Source organism: Paramormyrops kingsleyae, chromosome 6 (genome assembly GCF_048594095.1).
Source record: "Paramormyrops kingsleyae isolate MSU_618 chromosome 6, PKINGS_0.4, whole genome shotgun sequence".
Classification (NCBI taxonomy): Eukaryota; Metazoa; Chordata; class Actinopteri; order Osteoglossiformes; family Mormyridae; genus Paramormyrops; species Paramormyrops kingsleyae.
In genome coordinates, this window is record NC_132802.1 from 39,527,792 (window position 1) to 39,543,547 (window position 15,756).

Here is a 15,756-nt window from a genome sequence, read left to right on the forward strand (position 1 = left end):
ATTTCAGACCCCTGGCTCGTAGGCTTCAGCCGTGACGGACCCCCCAAATCATTATGAGGCCATTAGCTCCCTTACATTAGACATTTAAAATTACACCAGACAAGTTCTCTAAGGCGTGGGCTCATGAAATTTTGCATACTCCCTCATACATACATCTAGTTGACGCATGCCAAATTTCAGACCCCTGGCTCGTAGGCTTCAGCCGTGACGGACCCCCCAAATCATTATGAGGCCATTAGCTGCCTTACATTAGACATTTAAAATTACACCAGACAAGTTCTCTAAGGCGTGGGCTCATGAAATTTTGCATACTCCCTCATACATACATCTAGTTGACGCATGCCAAATTTCAGACCCCTGGCTCGTAGGCTTCAGCCGTGACGGACCACCCAAATCATTATGAGGCCATTAGCTGCCTTACATTAGACATTTAAAATTACACCAGACAAGTTCTCTAAGGCGTGGGCTCATGAAATTTTGCATACTCCCTCATACATACATCTAGTTGACGCATGCCAAATTTCAGACCCCTGGCTCGTAGGCTTCAGCCGTGACGGACCCCCCAAATCATTATGAGGCCATTAGCTCCCTTACATTAGACATTTAAAATTACACCAGACAAGTTCTCTAAGGCGTGGGCTCATGAAATTTTGCATACTCCCTCATACATACATCTAGTTGACGCATGCCAAATTTCAGACCCCTGGCTCGTAGGCTTCAGCCGTGACGGACCCCCCAAATCATTATGAGGCCATTAGCTCCCTTAAATTAGACATTTGAAATTACACCAGACAAGTTCTCTAAGGCGTGGGCTCATGAAATTTTGCAAACTCCCTCATACATAGATCTAGTTGACGCATGCCAAATTTCAGACCCCTGGCTCGTAGGCTTCAGCCGTGACGGACCCCCCAAGTCCTTTATGAGGCCTTTAGCTCCCTTAAACTAGACATTTGAAATTACACCAGACAAGTTCTCTAAGGCGTGGGCTCATGAAATTTTGCAAACTCCCTCATACATACATCTAGTTGACGCATGCCAAATTTCAGACCCCTGGCTCGTAGGCTTCAGCCGTGACGGACCCCCCAAGTCCTTTATGAGGCCTTTAGCTCCCTTAAACTAGACATTTGAAATTACACCAGACAAGTTCTCTAAGGCGTGGGCTCATGAAATTTTGCAAACTCCCTCATACATAGATCTAGTTGACGCATGCCAAATTTCAGACCCCTGGCTCGTAGGCTTCAGCCGTGACGGACCCCCCAAGTCCTTTATGAGGCCTTTAGCTCCCTTAAATTAGACATTTAAAATTACACCAGACAAGTTCTCTAAGGCGTGGGCTCATGAAATTTTGCAAACTCCCTCATACATAGATCTAGTTGACGCATGCCAAATTTCAGACCCCTGGCTCGTAGGCTTCAGCCGTGACGGACCCCCCAAGTCCTTTATGAGGCCTTTAGCTCCCTTAGACATTTAAAATTACACAAGACAAGTTCTCTAAGGCGTGGGCTCATGAAATTTTGCAAACTCCCTCATACATAGATCTAGTTGACGCATGCCAAATTTCAGACCCCTGGCTCGTAGGCTTCAGCCGTGACGGACCCCCCAAGTCCTTTATGAGGCCTTTAGCTCCCTTAAATTAGACATTTGAAATTACACCAGACAAGTTCTCTAAGGCGTGGGCTCATGAAATTTTGCAAACTCCCTCATACATAGATCTAGTTGACGCATGCCAAATTTCAGACCCCTGGCTCGTAGGCTTCAGCCGTGACGGACCCCCAAGTCCTTTATGAGGCCTTTAGCTCCCTTAAACTAGACATTTAAAATTACACCAGACAAGTTCTCTAAGGCGTGGGCTCATGAAATTTTGCAAACTCCCTCATACATAGATCTAGTTGACGCATGCCAAATTTCAGACCCCTGGCTCGTAGGCTTCAGCCGTGACGGACCCCCCAAGTCCTTTATGAGGCCTTTAGCTCCCTTAAATTAGACATTTGAAATTACACCAGACAAGTTCTCTAAGGCGTGGGCTCATGAAATTTTGCAAACTCCCTCATACATAGATCTAGTTGACGCATGCCAAATTTCAGACCCCTGGCTCGTAGGCTTCAGCCGTGACGGACCCCCCAAGTCCTTTATGAGGCCTTTAGCTCCCTTAGACATTTAAAATTACACAAGACAAGTTCTCTAAGGCGTGGGCTCATGAAATTTTGCAAACTCCCTCAAACATAGATCTAGTTGACGCATGCCAAATTTCAGACCCCTGGCTCGTAGGCTTCAGCCGTGACGGACCCCCCAAGTCCTTTATGAGGCCTTTAGCTCCCTTAGACATTTAAAATTACACAAGACAAGTTCTCTAAGGCGTGGGCTCATGAAATTTTGCAAACTCCCTCATACATAGATCTAGTTGACGCATGCCAAATTTCAGACCCCTGGCTCGTAGGCTTCAGCCGTGATGGACCCCCCAAGTCCTTTATGAGGCCTTTAGCTCCCTTAGACATTTAAAATTACACAAGACAAGTTCTCTAAGGCGTGGGCTCATGAAATTTTGCAAACTCCCTCATACATAGATCTAGTTGACGCATGCCAAATTTCAGACCCCTGGCTCGTAGGCTTCAGCCGTGACGGACCCCCCAAGTCCTTTATGAGGCCTTTAGCTCCCTTAAATTAGACATTTGAAATTACACCAGACAAGTTCTCTAAGGCGTGGGCTCATGAAATTTTGCAAACTCCCTCATACATACATCTAGTTGACGCATGCCAAATTTCAGACCCCTGGCTCGTAGGGTCAGGCTGGAGGTGGTGCTGAGCAAGGCATTCGCAGTAAGGGACAGCCATTACGCTTAAACCCCTTACCCCCAGCCCTAACCATAAAAAACCCTTACCTCTTCCCTAGTCATAATACCCCCTTCCCTAACACTGAAACCCCCTTCCCTAACCCTAAAACCCCCTTCCCTAACGCTGAAACCCCCTTCCCTAACCCTAAAACCCCCTTCCCTAACGCTGAAACCCCCTTCCCTAACCATAAAACCCCCTTCCCTAACCCTAAAACCCCCTTCCCTAACCCTAAAACCCCCTTCCCTAACCCTAAAACCCCCTTCCCTAACGCTGAAACCACCTTCCCTAACCATAAGACCCTCTTCCCTAACCATTAGACCCTCTGCCCTGACCACATACTCTAACCCAAACCCTGAAATCAGTAATTGGACCTAGCAAATCAGGCTAGGCCTTGCGTAACTATCAAATCCATAACTTGACATTAGCAAATCTGGGCAGCCTTTGCATAACTATCAAATACATCAAATAGACCTAGCAAATCTGGCTAGGCCTTGCGTAACTATCAAATCCATAACTTGACATTAGCAAATCTGGGCAGCCTTTGCATAACTATCAAATACATCAATTAGACCTAGCAAATCTGGCTAGGCCTTGCGTAACTATCAAATCCATAACTTGACATTAGCAAATCTGGGCAGCCTTTGCATAACTATCAAATACATCAATTAGACCTAGCAAATCTGGCTAGGCCTTGCGTAACTATCAAATCCATAACTTGACATTAGCAAATCTGGGCAGCCTTTGCATAACTATCAAATACATCAATTAGACCTAGCAAATCTGGCTAGGCCTTGCGTAACTATCAAATCCATAACTTGACATTAGCAAATCTGGGCAGCCTTTGCATAACTATCAAATACATCAATTAGACCTAGCAAATCTGGCTAGGCCTTGCGTAACTATCAAATCCATAACTTGACATTAGCAAATCTGGGCAGCCTTTGCATAACTATCAAATACATCAATTAGACCTAGCAAATCTGGCTAGGCCTTGCGTAACTATCAAATCCATAACTTGACATTAGCAAATCTGGGCAGCCTTTGCATAACTATCAAATACATCAATTAGACCTAGCAAATCTGGCTAGGCCTTGCGTAACTATCAAATCCATAACTTGACATTAGCAAATCTGGGCAGCCTTTGCATAACTATCAAATACATCAATTAGACCTAGCAAATCTGGCTAGGCCTTGCGTAACTATCAAATCCATAACTTGACATTAGCAAATCTGGGCAGCCTTTGCATAACTATCAAATACATCAATTAGACCTAGCAAATCTGGCTAGGCCTTGCGTAACTATCAAATCCATAACTTGACATTAGCAAATCTGGGCAGCCTTTGCATAACTATCAAATACATCAATTAGACCTAGCAAATCTGGCTAGGCCTTGCGTAACTATCAAATCCATAACTTGACATTAGCAAATCTGGGCAGCCTTTGCATAACTATCAAATACATCAATTAGACCTAGCAAATCTGGCTAGGCCTTGCGTAACTATCAAATCCATAACTTGACATTAGCAAATCTGGGCAGCCTTTGCATAACTATCAAATACATCAATTAGACCTAGCAAATCTGGCTAGGCCTTGCGTAACTATCAAATCCATAACTTGACATTAGCAAATCTGGGCAGCCTTTGCATAACTATCAAATACATCAATTAGACCTAGCAAATCTGGCTAGGCTTAGCGTAACCAACAAACAGCTTAGGCAGGAGTGCGGGAAAGGGACTGGGACGCACTTAGCCCCGACGCTCGAGCGCCACCCGGAGGCCACTTGGAGAACGCAGCGACTTGGAGACCGGGCACTTGCAGATTCTGAACCGGCACTGCCTGGGAGACGCGTGTACCAAATTCCAAGTCTCTGGAGCCGACGGTGCCTCAGAAATTAAACTGAGAATTAAAGTTGAGAACCAGAGATGCAGCAACACATGTGTTGCTGGGACTCTGATATGGGGAAAAAGGAGCTCGGCCTTGTCAAATGCTCATAACTTTTAACTGGAATGACTGACAAGCATGAAACTTGGAATACTCCCTCATACATAGATCTAGTTGACGCATGCCAAATTTCAGACCCCTGGCTCGTAGGCTTCAGCCGTGACGGACCCCCCAAGTCCTTTATGAGGCCTTTAGCTCCCTTAAATTAGACATTTGAAATTACACCAGACAAGTTCTCTAAGGCGTGGGCTCATGAAATTTTGCAAACTCCCTCATACATACATCTAGTTGACGCATGCCAAATTTCAGACCCCTGGCTCGTAGGCTTCAGCCGTGACGGACCCCCCTAGTCCTTTATGAGGCCTTTAGCTCCCTTAAATTAGACATTTAAAATTACACCAGACAAGTTCTCTAAGGCGTGGGCTCATGAAATTTTGCAAACTCCCTCATACATACATCTAGTTGACGCATGCCAAATTTCAGACCCCTGGCTCGTAGGCTTCAGCCGTGACGGACCCCCCAAGTCCTTTATGAGGCCTTTAGCTCCCTTAAACTAGACATTTAAAATTACACCAGACAAGTTCTCTAAGGCGTGGGCTCATGAAATTTTGCAAACTCCCTCATACATAGATCTAGTTGACGCATGCCAAATTTCAGACCCCTGGCTCGTAGGGTCAGGCTAGAGGTGGTGCTGACCAAGGCATTCGCAGTAAGGGACAGCCATTACGCTAAAACCCCTTACCCCCTTCCCGAACCCTAAGACCCCCCTTCCCCAACCATACGAGTGTTTAATGAACCCATCAGTTAAAAAGTATGCCTACCATAACCCCATGCACAGTGACTTGTGGAGGACATGACAAGGGAAAACTGAGACATTAATTAAACAAAGGCCTTTTATTTGCCTGTTCCTATGTAAACTTCAAAGCTTAAGTGCAAAGCAACAAATAAAACAGCTGTGACAAAAATATAAATAAAATAAATAGAAATATAAATACTTAATAGAGGAGATATAAAACAGGGAAGAAAGATGGCCTTTCAGAGAGGCATCCTTCCTCCATATGTAGGGACTGATGATCTGAAATGTAGACAAGCAGAGAGAAAAAAAAAAAAAAAAAAAGCATATGAGCAACAGCAAGCACAACAGTAAAGTATTAGTAACAACCACCATCTTAAATGTTTTAAATGTTCAGTGAAGGTGGCTTACTGTTGCATTTGCTTCAATAAGCCTCGGACGTTATCAATCGTCAGTCGGAGGTCTTTGCAGTGCTGGAGGAGGGTGGGAGACCGGGACAAGACTCTGTTGATCTGAAAGAGACAGTATTCCATTTCAGTCATGCGTGATACATCGGTGGCAGTAACTGATATGATACCAAACAGCATACTAACCGTGTCTGTTCTTATTGGCCGTTCCTGCCAATGGTCCCTGAATTGCTGCCGAAGCATATCCTTCAGGGTCTCAGGATACGTTATCTTGCGTCGGACGAGTGCCTTCTGTGATTTTAAAGAAATGACATTACTTTGATCACTGCACATTATCACAGAGAAATTACCCAAAACATGTTTGAAAAGTTAAAAAAAATAAAATAAAAAAAAAAAAGACGCCTTGGCATTACCCGAGCAAACGGCACTGCTTTTGGCAGAGGACTTGGGACCTGTCAAAGAGATGTGTTCAGTTTGACATGTACACACACACACACACACACACACGTTATTAATGCTTCAATTACCAAAATTAACCGGTTAAACTTACTTCAAACTCCGACTCCTCCAGCTGCTGCTGCTGCTGCTGCTCCTCCTCCTCCTCCTCCTGCTCCAGCTGCTGGAGGACAACCACCACCTTACACGATGGCTGCGTGCCATGTGCCCCCAGGTCTCCCTCCACCTGGGCAGTGCCACCTGTTGGAAGATATGTTGTTTTAGCCTCACCATAGCTGTTCCCTTGCTGAAGTGATTGACGTGTCTTCCACCACAGGTCGTTTCCACCTTCTGTGGAACATATTAGGGGTAGCAACTGCACCCGGCTGGACTCACCCTGACTACATGTGGCGCCACTGGGGCCTTCCCCGGAGAGCTGGACCGCTGTGGTGACCACCTCATCTGAGGAGGAGGAGGTGGTGACGAGCACAGGAGCTGATCGTCGCCGTCTGCAGCTGAGGGATGGCATGTCGCCCTCCTCGCTCCGAGACTGCCGACCGCCAGAATGCTGCGAACGTGACCAGGATCCCGACCCCTGAGGCACAGAGGAGCTTTGCCTTTTCAGCTTGGCCACCTCCTTCTCCAGGCGTCGGAGCCGCCGTTTCAGCCGTGCCATCTCATCCTCCCTCTGCTTGCGTGCGCCTCTCAAGTCGTGCAACGACCTTCGTGCCGCCGCCTTCTTGGCGATCGCAATCTGGGTTTTGGGCAGGAGGTAATCGTGTGAGATTCTTTAAGATGAACTGCAGCATAGATTTCCTATACAGATACAATTAAATGGAATGGGATGCAATACCAGCCGCTTCAGCTCGTCGCCGTCCAGCGAGTGCCGCAGCTTCAGGTGGCGGTCAATTCGGCTGAGGTTTGTCGCCGGGCAGAGGGGCACGGGGCAATCTATCGGCCCGGCAAATCTGCCCGACGACAAGGAGTTCAGCAGCCTCCTCTCCGCGTTGCTGTCCACCTTGTGCACGGCACGGAGGTGGACCGAAACGTTCTTGTAGACAGCCCGGCAAAGCGGGCAGGCCTGGGGCTTGCGGGGCATGATGGAAAAACACAAAAACAGTACCTGAAATGAAGAAGAAATTTCAAAATTATTAACCATCTAGAAAGAGGCACATTTGATTACATATGGTTCAGAGTCCATTGCTCTACCCATCTAGTGGTACCAAGTACTTAATTATTCAACCATTTAATTTCAATTATAGGTTAAATGGGAGCATAAACCCATTGGTGGAAGAACTGGCGCACCTTGTGGTCACGCACGTATAGGAAGAGGTTGACGTAACCGGTAGGCAACCAAGCATTAACTTCAAAGCCACATATGCACAATCGACTGTTGATTTAAGTTTGTCTAAACATGCAATTAAACAGCGATATACATTGTAACAGCAGCGCTCGTTTCAAACCGGCAGATTACGTTTATCCGAGCAACGCCACGCGGCAAATGGTGGCTCTTGAGTAGCACACACCCGAAATGGCGATTCTACCCCCAACAAACTGCGGCCACGGCGAGTGTTGCGTCAGCTTACAAAGACCAATTAGACAGCCGTATGCATTTCAGAAGCGGCAGATTAATTATATGTCTAGACAAACGCAAAACAGACATATACATTGTAACAGCAGCGTTCGTATCAAAGCGGCAGATTAATTAATTCCCCGTTTAGACAAACGCAAAACAGCCATATACATTGTAACAGCAGCGTTCGTATCAAAGCGGCAGATTAATTAATTCCCCGTTTAGACAAACGCAAAACAGCCATATACATTGTAACAGCAGCGTTCGTATCAAAGCGGCAGATTAATTAATTCCCCGTTTAGACAAACGCAAAACAGCCATATACATTGTAACAGCAGCGTTCGTATCAAAGCGGCAGATTACGTGTATCCGAGCAACGCCACGCGGCAAATGGTGGCTCTTGAGTAGCACACACCCGAAATGGCGATTCTACCCCCAACAAACTGCGGCCACGGCGAGTGTTGCGTCAGCTTACAAAGACCAATTAGACAGCCGTATGCATTTCAGAAGCGGCAGATTAATTATATGTCTAGACAAACGCAAAACAGACATATACATTGTAACAGCAGCGTTCGTATCAAAGCGGCAGATTAATTAATTCCCCGTTTAGACAAACGCAAAACAGCCATATACATTGTAACAGCAGCGTTCGTATCAAAGCGGCAGACTAAGTTTATCTAAACATGGAATTAAACTGCGATATGCTTTGTAAAACAGTTACTTTGAAATCTTAAGTAATGCATTGTCTAAAAAGCGTAAAGTACTTACGAAGTGCTGGGGGAAAACTTCAAATTGAAGATGTACCAATTCGGCTGCTTCTCTGCCCCGTCCCGAATAAACACTAATGAGGAAAGTTAGCTTGCTGCTCACTTATAGGCACGCCCCCGCCCGCGCGCCACCCCCCGTGAAAGAAAATGCTGGCGCAAAGCCCTGAAATACAATTTTGGGTGACTTTCAATGGATACCTCGAGAGAAGTCCCAGAAACCCCTATATATGGCCACGAAGGGCAGAATGTCCTCTTTCACATGCATTTCCAATTATCCTTTTAAGTCGCTCCTACGTCGAGTTATACGCTAATTCATTATGTGGTATTGTCTTTGACCGTAATATAAATGTTTAAACTACATGATGTCTAAGTATGTGGACCGATAATATCCAGACTAGGCAAATCTGTAGTAAGTGTTATACTTGAAATAATTTCAAATTTCAAATTCTAATTAAAGTTCGCGCGCTACTCACTACCCCCACCAAACACCCCCCCCCCCCCCCTCCCCACCCAGTGAAAGAAAATGCTGACGCAATGCCCTAAATTGCAATTTTCGGTGATTTTGCATAGATACGTGGGGAAAAGTCTGAGACCCATATATGTCCACTTTGGTATGCATTTCAAATTATCCTTTTAGGTCGCTCCTCCGTACAGTTATACGCTAAATGATTTTGTGTACCCTAACCCCCGTCATATAAATGTTTGACCTCCGTAATGTCTTCATGAAGCTCGAGGGGGCCCGCTGTATCGCGGATTTTTCTGTGGAACATATGTAATATATATGTCATTTTCTATCGCGGAAATCTGCGGTTGTATAGTGATCTTTTTTTTTTTTTTTACATCCTGCCTGTATAGTGTACTTTGCAGCCTATTCATAACAAACCATGCGGTTTTCAGCAGACACAACGTGTGCTAGACAAAAATTCGGTAGAACAATATTATAATTTATAATAACTAACATATACGTAACATTTAAGCAATACACTAGTAAATAATAAAACACATCTGCTACATACAGGAATACGTAGCCATGCAGTCACGATTCAATGCGAAATGAACATACGCTTCTCATTTGTCACTACGCATATGCTAGACAAGAGTTATTTAGAACAATACGTATTATGAGTTATAACTATAACATGTTATAGTTATAATATAAATATATATATATATAAACATATTATTCTTATAAGTTATTCATATCCTTAGGTGGAGGACATTGCAGTTGATGATGAGCTCTTGTATGACTATGGGGTCAGGAGGAGGTCCTTTGCTGGCGAAGGACTGGACCTGAACTGGATGTGATACAGTAGATGTCCAGTAGATGGCACTCTTACATTATCAATGCATGCGTGTATGGATTTCACCAGTAAACGTTATAAAAGGTATTTCCAGGTCGTGACCAATCATGTATTTCAAAGACACCACACCTGTGTACACATCCAACACAATACATTGGTGTTACTTACTTTAGCCTGTTGGTTCATGGCGGACTAGTCCTAACCCTAAGAGTAATTTAACCATAGGTTCTCAAACTTAACCACCCCCTGATTCTAACCCTGATTCTAAGGGTAATATAACCCTTAGGCATCAGTGCGGGAAAGGGACTGGGACTTTGCCACTTAACCCCGTCGTTCTAGCGCCACCAGGAGGCCACTTGGAGAACGCAGCGACTTGGAGACCGGGCACTTGCAGATTCTGAACCGGCACTGCCTGGGAGACGCGTGTACCAAATTCCAAGTCTCTGGAGCCGACGGTGCCTCAGAAATTAAACTGAGAATTAAAGTTGAGAACCAGAGATGCAGCAACACATGTGTTGCTGGGACTCTGATATGGGGAAAAAGGAGCTCGGCCTTGTCAAATGCTCATAACTTTTAACTGGAATGACTGACAAGCATGAAACTTGGCATACTCCCTCATACATACATCTAGTTGACGCATGCCAAATTTCAGACCCCTGGCTCGTAGGCTTCAGCCGTGACGGACCCCCCAAATCATTATGAGGCCATTAGCTCCCTTACATTAGACATTTAAAATTACACCAGACAAGTTCTCTAAGGTGTGGGCTCATGAAATTTTGCATACTCCCTCATACATACATCTAGTTGACGCATGCCAAATTTCAGACCCCTGGCTCGTAGGCTTCAGCCGTGACGGACCCCCCAAATCATTATGAGGCCATTAGCTCCCTTACATTAGACATTTAAAATTACACCAGACAAGTTCTCTAAGGCGTGGGCTCATGAAATTTTGCATACTCCCTCATACATACATCTAGTTGACGCATGCCAAATTTCAGACCCCTGGCTCGTAGGCTTCAGCCGTGACGGACCACCCAATTAATTTATGAGGCCTTTAGCTCCCTTACATTAGACATTTAAAATTACACCAGACAAGTTCTCTAAGGCGTGGGCTCATGAAATTTTGCATACTCCCTCATACATACATCTAGTTGACGTATGCCAAATTTCAGACCCCTGGCTCGTAGGCTTCAGCCGTGACGGACCCCCCAAATCATTATGAGGCCATTAGCTCCCTTACATTAGACATTTAAAATTACACCAGACAAGTTCTCTAAGGCGTGGGCTCATGAAATTTTGCATACTCCCTCATACATACATCTAGTTGACGCATGCCAAATTTCAGACCCCTGGCTCGTAGGCTTCAGCCGTGACGGACCCCCCAAATCATTATGAGGCCATTAGCTGCCTTACATTAGACATTTAAAATTACACCAGACAAGTTCTCTAAGGCGTGGGCTCATGAAATTTTGCATACTCCCTCATACATACATCTAGTTGACGCATGCCAAATTTCAGACCCCTGGCTCGTAGGCTTCAGCCGTGACGGACCACCCAAATCATTATGAGGCCATTAGCTGCCTTACATTAGACATTTAAAATTACACCAGACAAGTTCTCTAAGGCGTGGGCTCATGAAATTTTGCATACTCCCTCATACATACATCTAGTTGACGCATGCCAAATTTCAGACCCCTGGCTCGTAGGCTTCAGCCGTGACGGACCCCCCAAATCATTATGAGGCCATTAGCTCCCTTACATTAGACATTTAAAATTACACCAGACAAGTTCTCTAAGGCGTGGGCTCATGAAATTTTGCATACTCCCTCATACATACATCTAGTTGACGCATGCCAAATTTCAGACCCCTGGCTCGTAGGCTTCAGCCGTGACGGACCCCCCAAATCATTATGAGGCCATTAGCTCCCTTAAATTAGACATTTGAAATTACACCAGACAAGTTCTCTAAGGCGTGGGCTCATGAAATTTTGCAAACTCCCTCATACATAGATCTAGTTGACGCATGCCAAATTTCAGACCCCTGGCTCGTAGGCTTCAGCCGTGACGGACCCCCCAAGTCCTTTATGAGGCCTTTAGCTCCCTTAAACTAGACATTTGAAATTACACCAGACAAGTTCTCTAAGGCGTGGGCTCATGAAATTTTGCAAACTCCCTCATACATACATCTAGTTGACGCATGCCAAATTTCAGACCCCTGGCTCGTAGGCTTCAGCCGTGACGGACCCCCCTAGTCCTTTATGAGGCCTTTAGCTCCCTTAAATTAGACATTTAAAATTACACCAGACAAGTTCTCTAAGGCGTGGGCTCATGAAATTTTGCAAACTCCCTCATACATACATCTAGTTGACGCATGCCAAATTTCAGACCCCTGGCTCGTAGGCTTCAGCCGTGACGGACCCCCCAAGTCCTTTATGAGGCCTTTAGCTCCCTTAGACATTTAAAATTACACAAGACAAGTTCTCTAAGGCGTGGGCTCATGAAATTTTGCAAACTCCCTCATACATAGATCTAGTTGACGCATGCCAAATTTCAGACCCCTGGCTCGTAGGCTTCAGCCGTGACGGACCCCCCAAGTCCTTTATGAGGCCTTTAGCTCCCTTAGACATTTAAAATTACACAAGACAAGTTCTCTAAGGCGTGGGCTCATGAAATTTTGCAAACTCCCTCATACATACATCTAGTTGACGCATGCCAAATTTCAGACCCCTGGCTCGTAGGCTTCAGCCGTGACGGACCCCCCAAGTCCTTTATGAGGCCTTTAGCTCCCTTAAACTAGACATTTAAAATTACACCAGACAAGTTCTCTAAGGCGTGGGCTCATGAAATTTTGCAAACTCCCTCATACATAGATCTAGTTGACGCATGCCAAATTTCAGACCCCTGGCTCGTAGGCTTCAGCCGTGACGGACCCCCCAAGTCCTTTATGAGGCCTTTAGCTCCCTTAAACTAGACATTTAAAATTACACCAGACAAGTTCTCTAAGGCGTGGGCTCATGAAATTTTGCAAACTCCCTCATACATAGATCTAGCTGACGCATGCCAAATTTCAGACCCCTGGCTCGTAGGCTTCAGCCGTGACGGACCCCCCAAGTCCTTTATGAGGCCTTTAGCTCCCTTAAACTAGACATTTGAAATTACACCAGACAAGTTCTCTAAGGCGTGGGCTCATGAAATTTTGCAAACTCCCTCATACATACATCTAGTTGACGCATGCCAAATTTCAGACCCCTGGCTCGTAGGCTTCAGCCGTGACGGACCCCCCTAGTCCTTTATGAGGCCTTTAGCTCCCTTAAATTAGACATTTAAAATTACACCAGACAAGTTCTCTAAGGCGTGGGCTCATGAAATTTTGCAAACTCCCTCATACATACATCTAGTTGACGCATGCCAAATTTCAGACCCCTGGCTCGTAGGCTTCAGCCGTGACGGACCCCCCAAGTCCTTTATGAGGCCTTTAGCTCCCTTAAACTAGACATTTGAAATTACACCAGACAAGTTCTCTAAGGCGTGGGCTCATGAAATTTTGCAAACTCCCTCATACATAGATCTAGTTGACGCATGCCAAATTTCAGACCCCTGGCTCGTAGGCTTCAGCCGTGACGGACCCCCCTAGTCCTTTATGAGGCCTTTAGCTCCCTTAAATTAGACATTTAAAATTACACCAGACAAGTTCTCTAAGGCGTGGGCTCATGAAATTTTGCAAACTCCCTCATACATACATCTAGTTGACGCATGCCAAATTTCAGACCCCTGGCTCGTAGGCTTCAGCCGTGACGGACCCCCCAAGTCCTTTATGAGGCCTTTAGCTCCCTTAAACTAGACATTTGAAATTACACCAGACAAGTTCTCTAAGGCGTGGGCTCATGAAATTTTGCAAACTCCCTCATACATAGATCTAGTTGACGCATGCCAAATTTCAGACCCCTGGCTCGTAGGCTTCAGCCGTGACGGACCCCCCAAGTCCTTTATGAGGCCTTTAGCTCCCTTAAACTAGACATTTAAAATTACACCAGACAAGTTCTCTAAGGCGTGGGCTCATGAAATTTTGCAAACTCCCTCATACATAGATCTAGCTGACGCATGCCAAATTTCAGACCCCTGGCTCGTAGGCTTCAGCCGTGACGGACCCCCCAAGTCCTTTATGAGGCCTTTAGCTCCCTTAAATTAGACATTTGAAATTACACCAGACAAGTTCTCTAAGGCGTGGGCTCATGAAATTTTGCAAACTCCCTCATACATAGATCTAGTTGACGCATGCCAAATTTCAGACCCCTGGCTCGTAGGCTTCAGCCGTGACGGACCCCCCAAGTCCTTTATGAGGCCTTTAGCTCCCTTAAATTAGACATTTAAAATTACACCAGACAAGTTCTCTAAGGCGTGGGCTCATGAAATTTTGGAAACTCCCTCATACATACATCTCGTTGACGCATGCCAAATTTCAGACCCCTGGCTCGTAGGCTTCAGCCGTGACGGACCCCCCAAGTCCTTTATGAGGCCTTTAGCTCCCTTAAACTAGACATTTAAAATTACACCAGACAAGTTCTCTAAGGCGTGGGCTCATGAAATTTTGCAAACTCCCTCATACGTAGATCTAGTTGACGCATGCCAAATTTCAGACCCCTGGCTCGTAGGCTTCAGCCGTGACGGACCCCCCAAGTCCTTTATGAGGCCTTTAGCTCCCTTAAATTAGACATTTGAAATTACACCAGACAAGTTCTCTAAGGCGTGGGCTCATGAAATTTTGCAAACTCCCTCATACATAGATCTAGTTGACGCATGCCAAATTTCAGACCCCTGGCTCGTAGGGTCAGGCTGGAGGTGGTGCTGAGCAAGGCATTCGCAGTAAGGGACAGCCATTACGCTTAAACCCCTTACCCCCAGCCCTAACCATAAAAAACCCTTACCTCTTCCCTAGTCATAATACCCCCTTCCCTAACCCTAAAACCCCCTTCCCTAACGCTGAAACCCCCTTCCCTAACCATAAAACCCCCTTCCCTAACCCTAAAACCCCCTTCCCTAACCCTAAAACCCCCTTCCCTAACCATAAGACCCTCTTCCCTAACCATTAGACCCTCTGCCCTGACCACATACTCTAACCCAAACCCTGAAATCAGTAATTGGACCTAGCAAATCAGGCTAGGCCTTGCGTAACTATCAAATCCATAACTTGACATTAGCAAATCTGGGCAGCCTTTGCATAACTATCAAATACATCAGTTAGACCTAGCAAATCTGGCTAGGCTTAGCGTAACCAACAAACAGCTTAGGCAGGAGTGCGGGAAAGGGACTGGGACGCACTTAGCCCCGTCGCATTCTCAAGTTAGCGTGTTAGCATTTAGCATGTCTTGGCATGCTCAGATCTTGATATACACCTTCTGCAGGTGCGCAATCCGCCGTCGTCTCAAGAGTTAGCGTGTTAGCATGCTAGCGTTTAGCATGTCTTAGCATGCCCGGATCGGGCCCGAACTTTGGATCTACACGTTCTGCGCGTCCTGGGCGCGCAATCTGCTCTTATCGCAAAAGTTAGCATGTTAGCATTGTTAGCATCCAAACCGGAAGTGGGCGTATCTCCACCTGGGAACGTCGTAGACACCCGCAACAAAGTTCCTCAGATCCCTCTCCACCAGTAGAGGCCACCTGCACCAATCAAATCAAAGCCCGCCTACATGGAAAAAAAGTTACGAC

At 45.8% G+C, this 15,756-nt stretch overlaps 1 protein-coding gene across 4 annotated transcripts; it reads right to left on the reverse strand.

Moving 5' to 3' along the window:
- Positions 1–5,957: 5,957 nt before the first annotated feature.
- LOC140591812 (uncharacterized) lies at positions 5,958–8,850 on the reverse strand. Of its 4 annotated transcripts, none has more exons than XM_072713255.1 (5): positions 8,751–8,850; positions 7,263–7,532; positions 6,525–7,163; positions 6,388–6,426; positions 5,958–6,265 (listed from the first exon to the last, which is right to left on the reverse strand). In XM_072713255.1, the coding sequence occupies exons 2-5, from the start codon at positions 7,506–7,508 to the stop codon at positions 5,975–5,977; spliced, it is 1,215 nt and encodes a 404-aa protein (XP_072569356.1). In that variant the 5' UTR covers positions 7,509–7,532; positions 8,751–8,850; the 3' UTR covers positions 5,958–5,974. The 4 variants fall into 4 exon arrangements, with proteins under 4 accessions (XP_072569356.1, XP_072569358.1, XP_072569357.1 ...); XM_072713257.1 differs by having other exon boundaries at positions 6,525–6,670; positions 6,806–7,163; positions 7,263–8,773; XM_072713256.1 differs by having other exon boundaries at positions 5,958–6,079; positions 6,161–6,265; positions 7,263–8,773.
- Between the last annotated feature and the right edge of the window lie 6,906 nt (positions 8,851–15,756).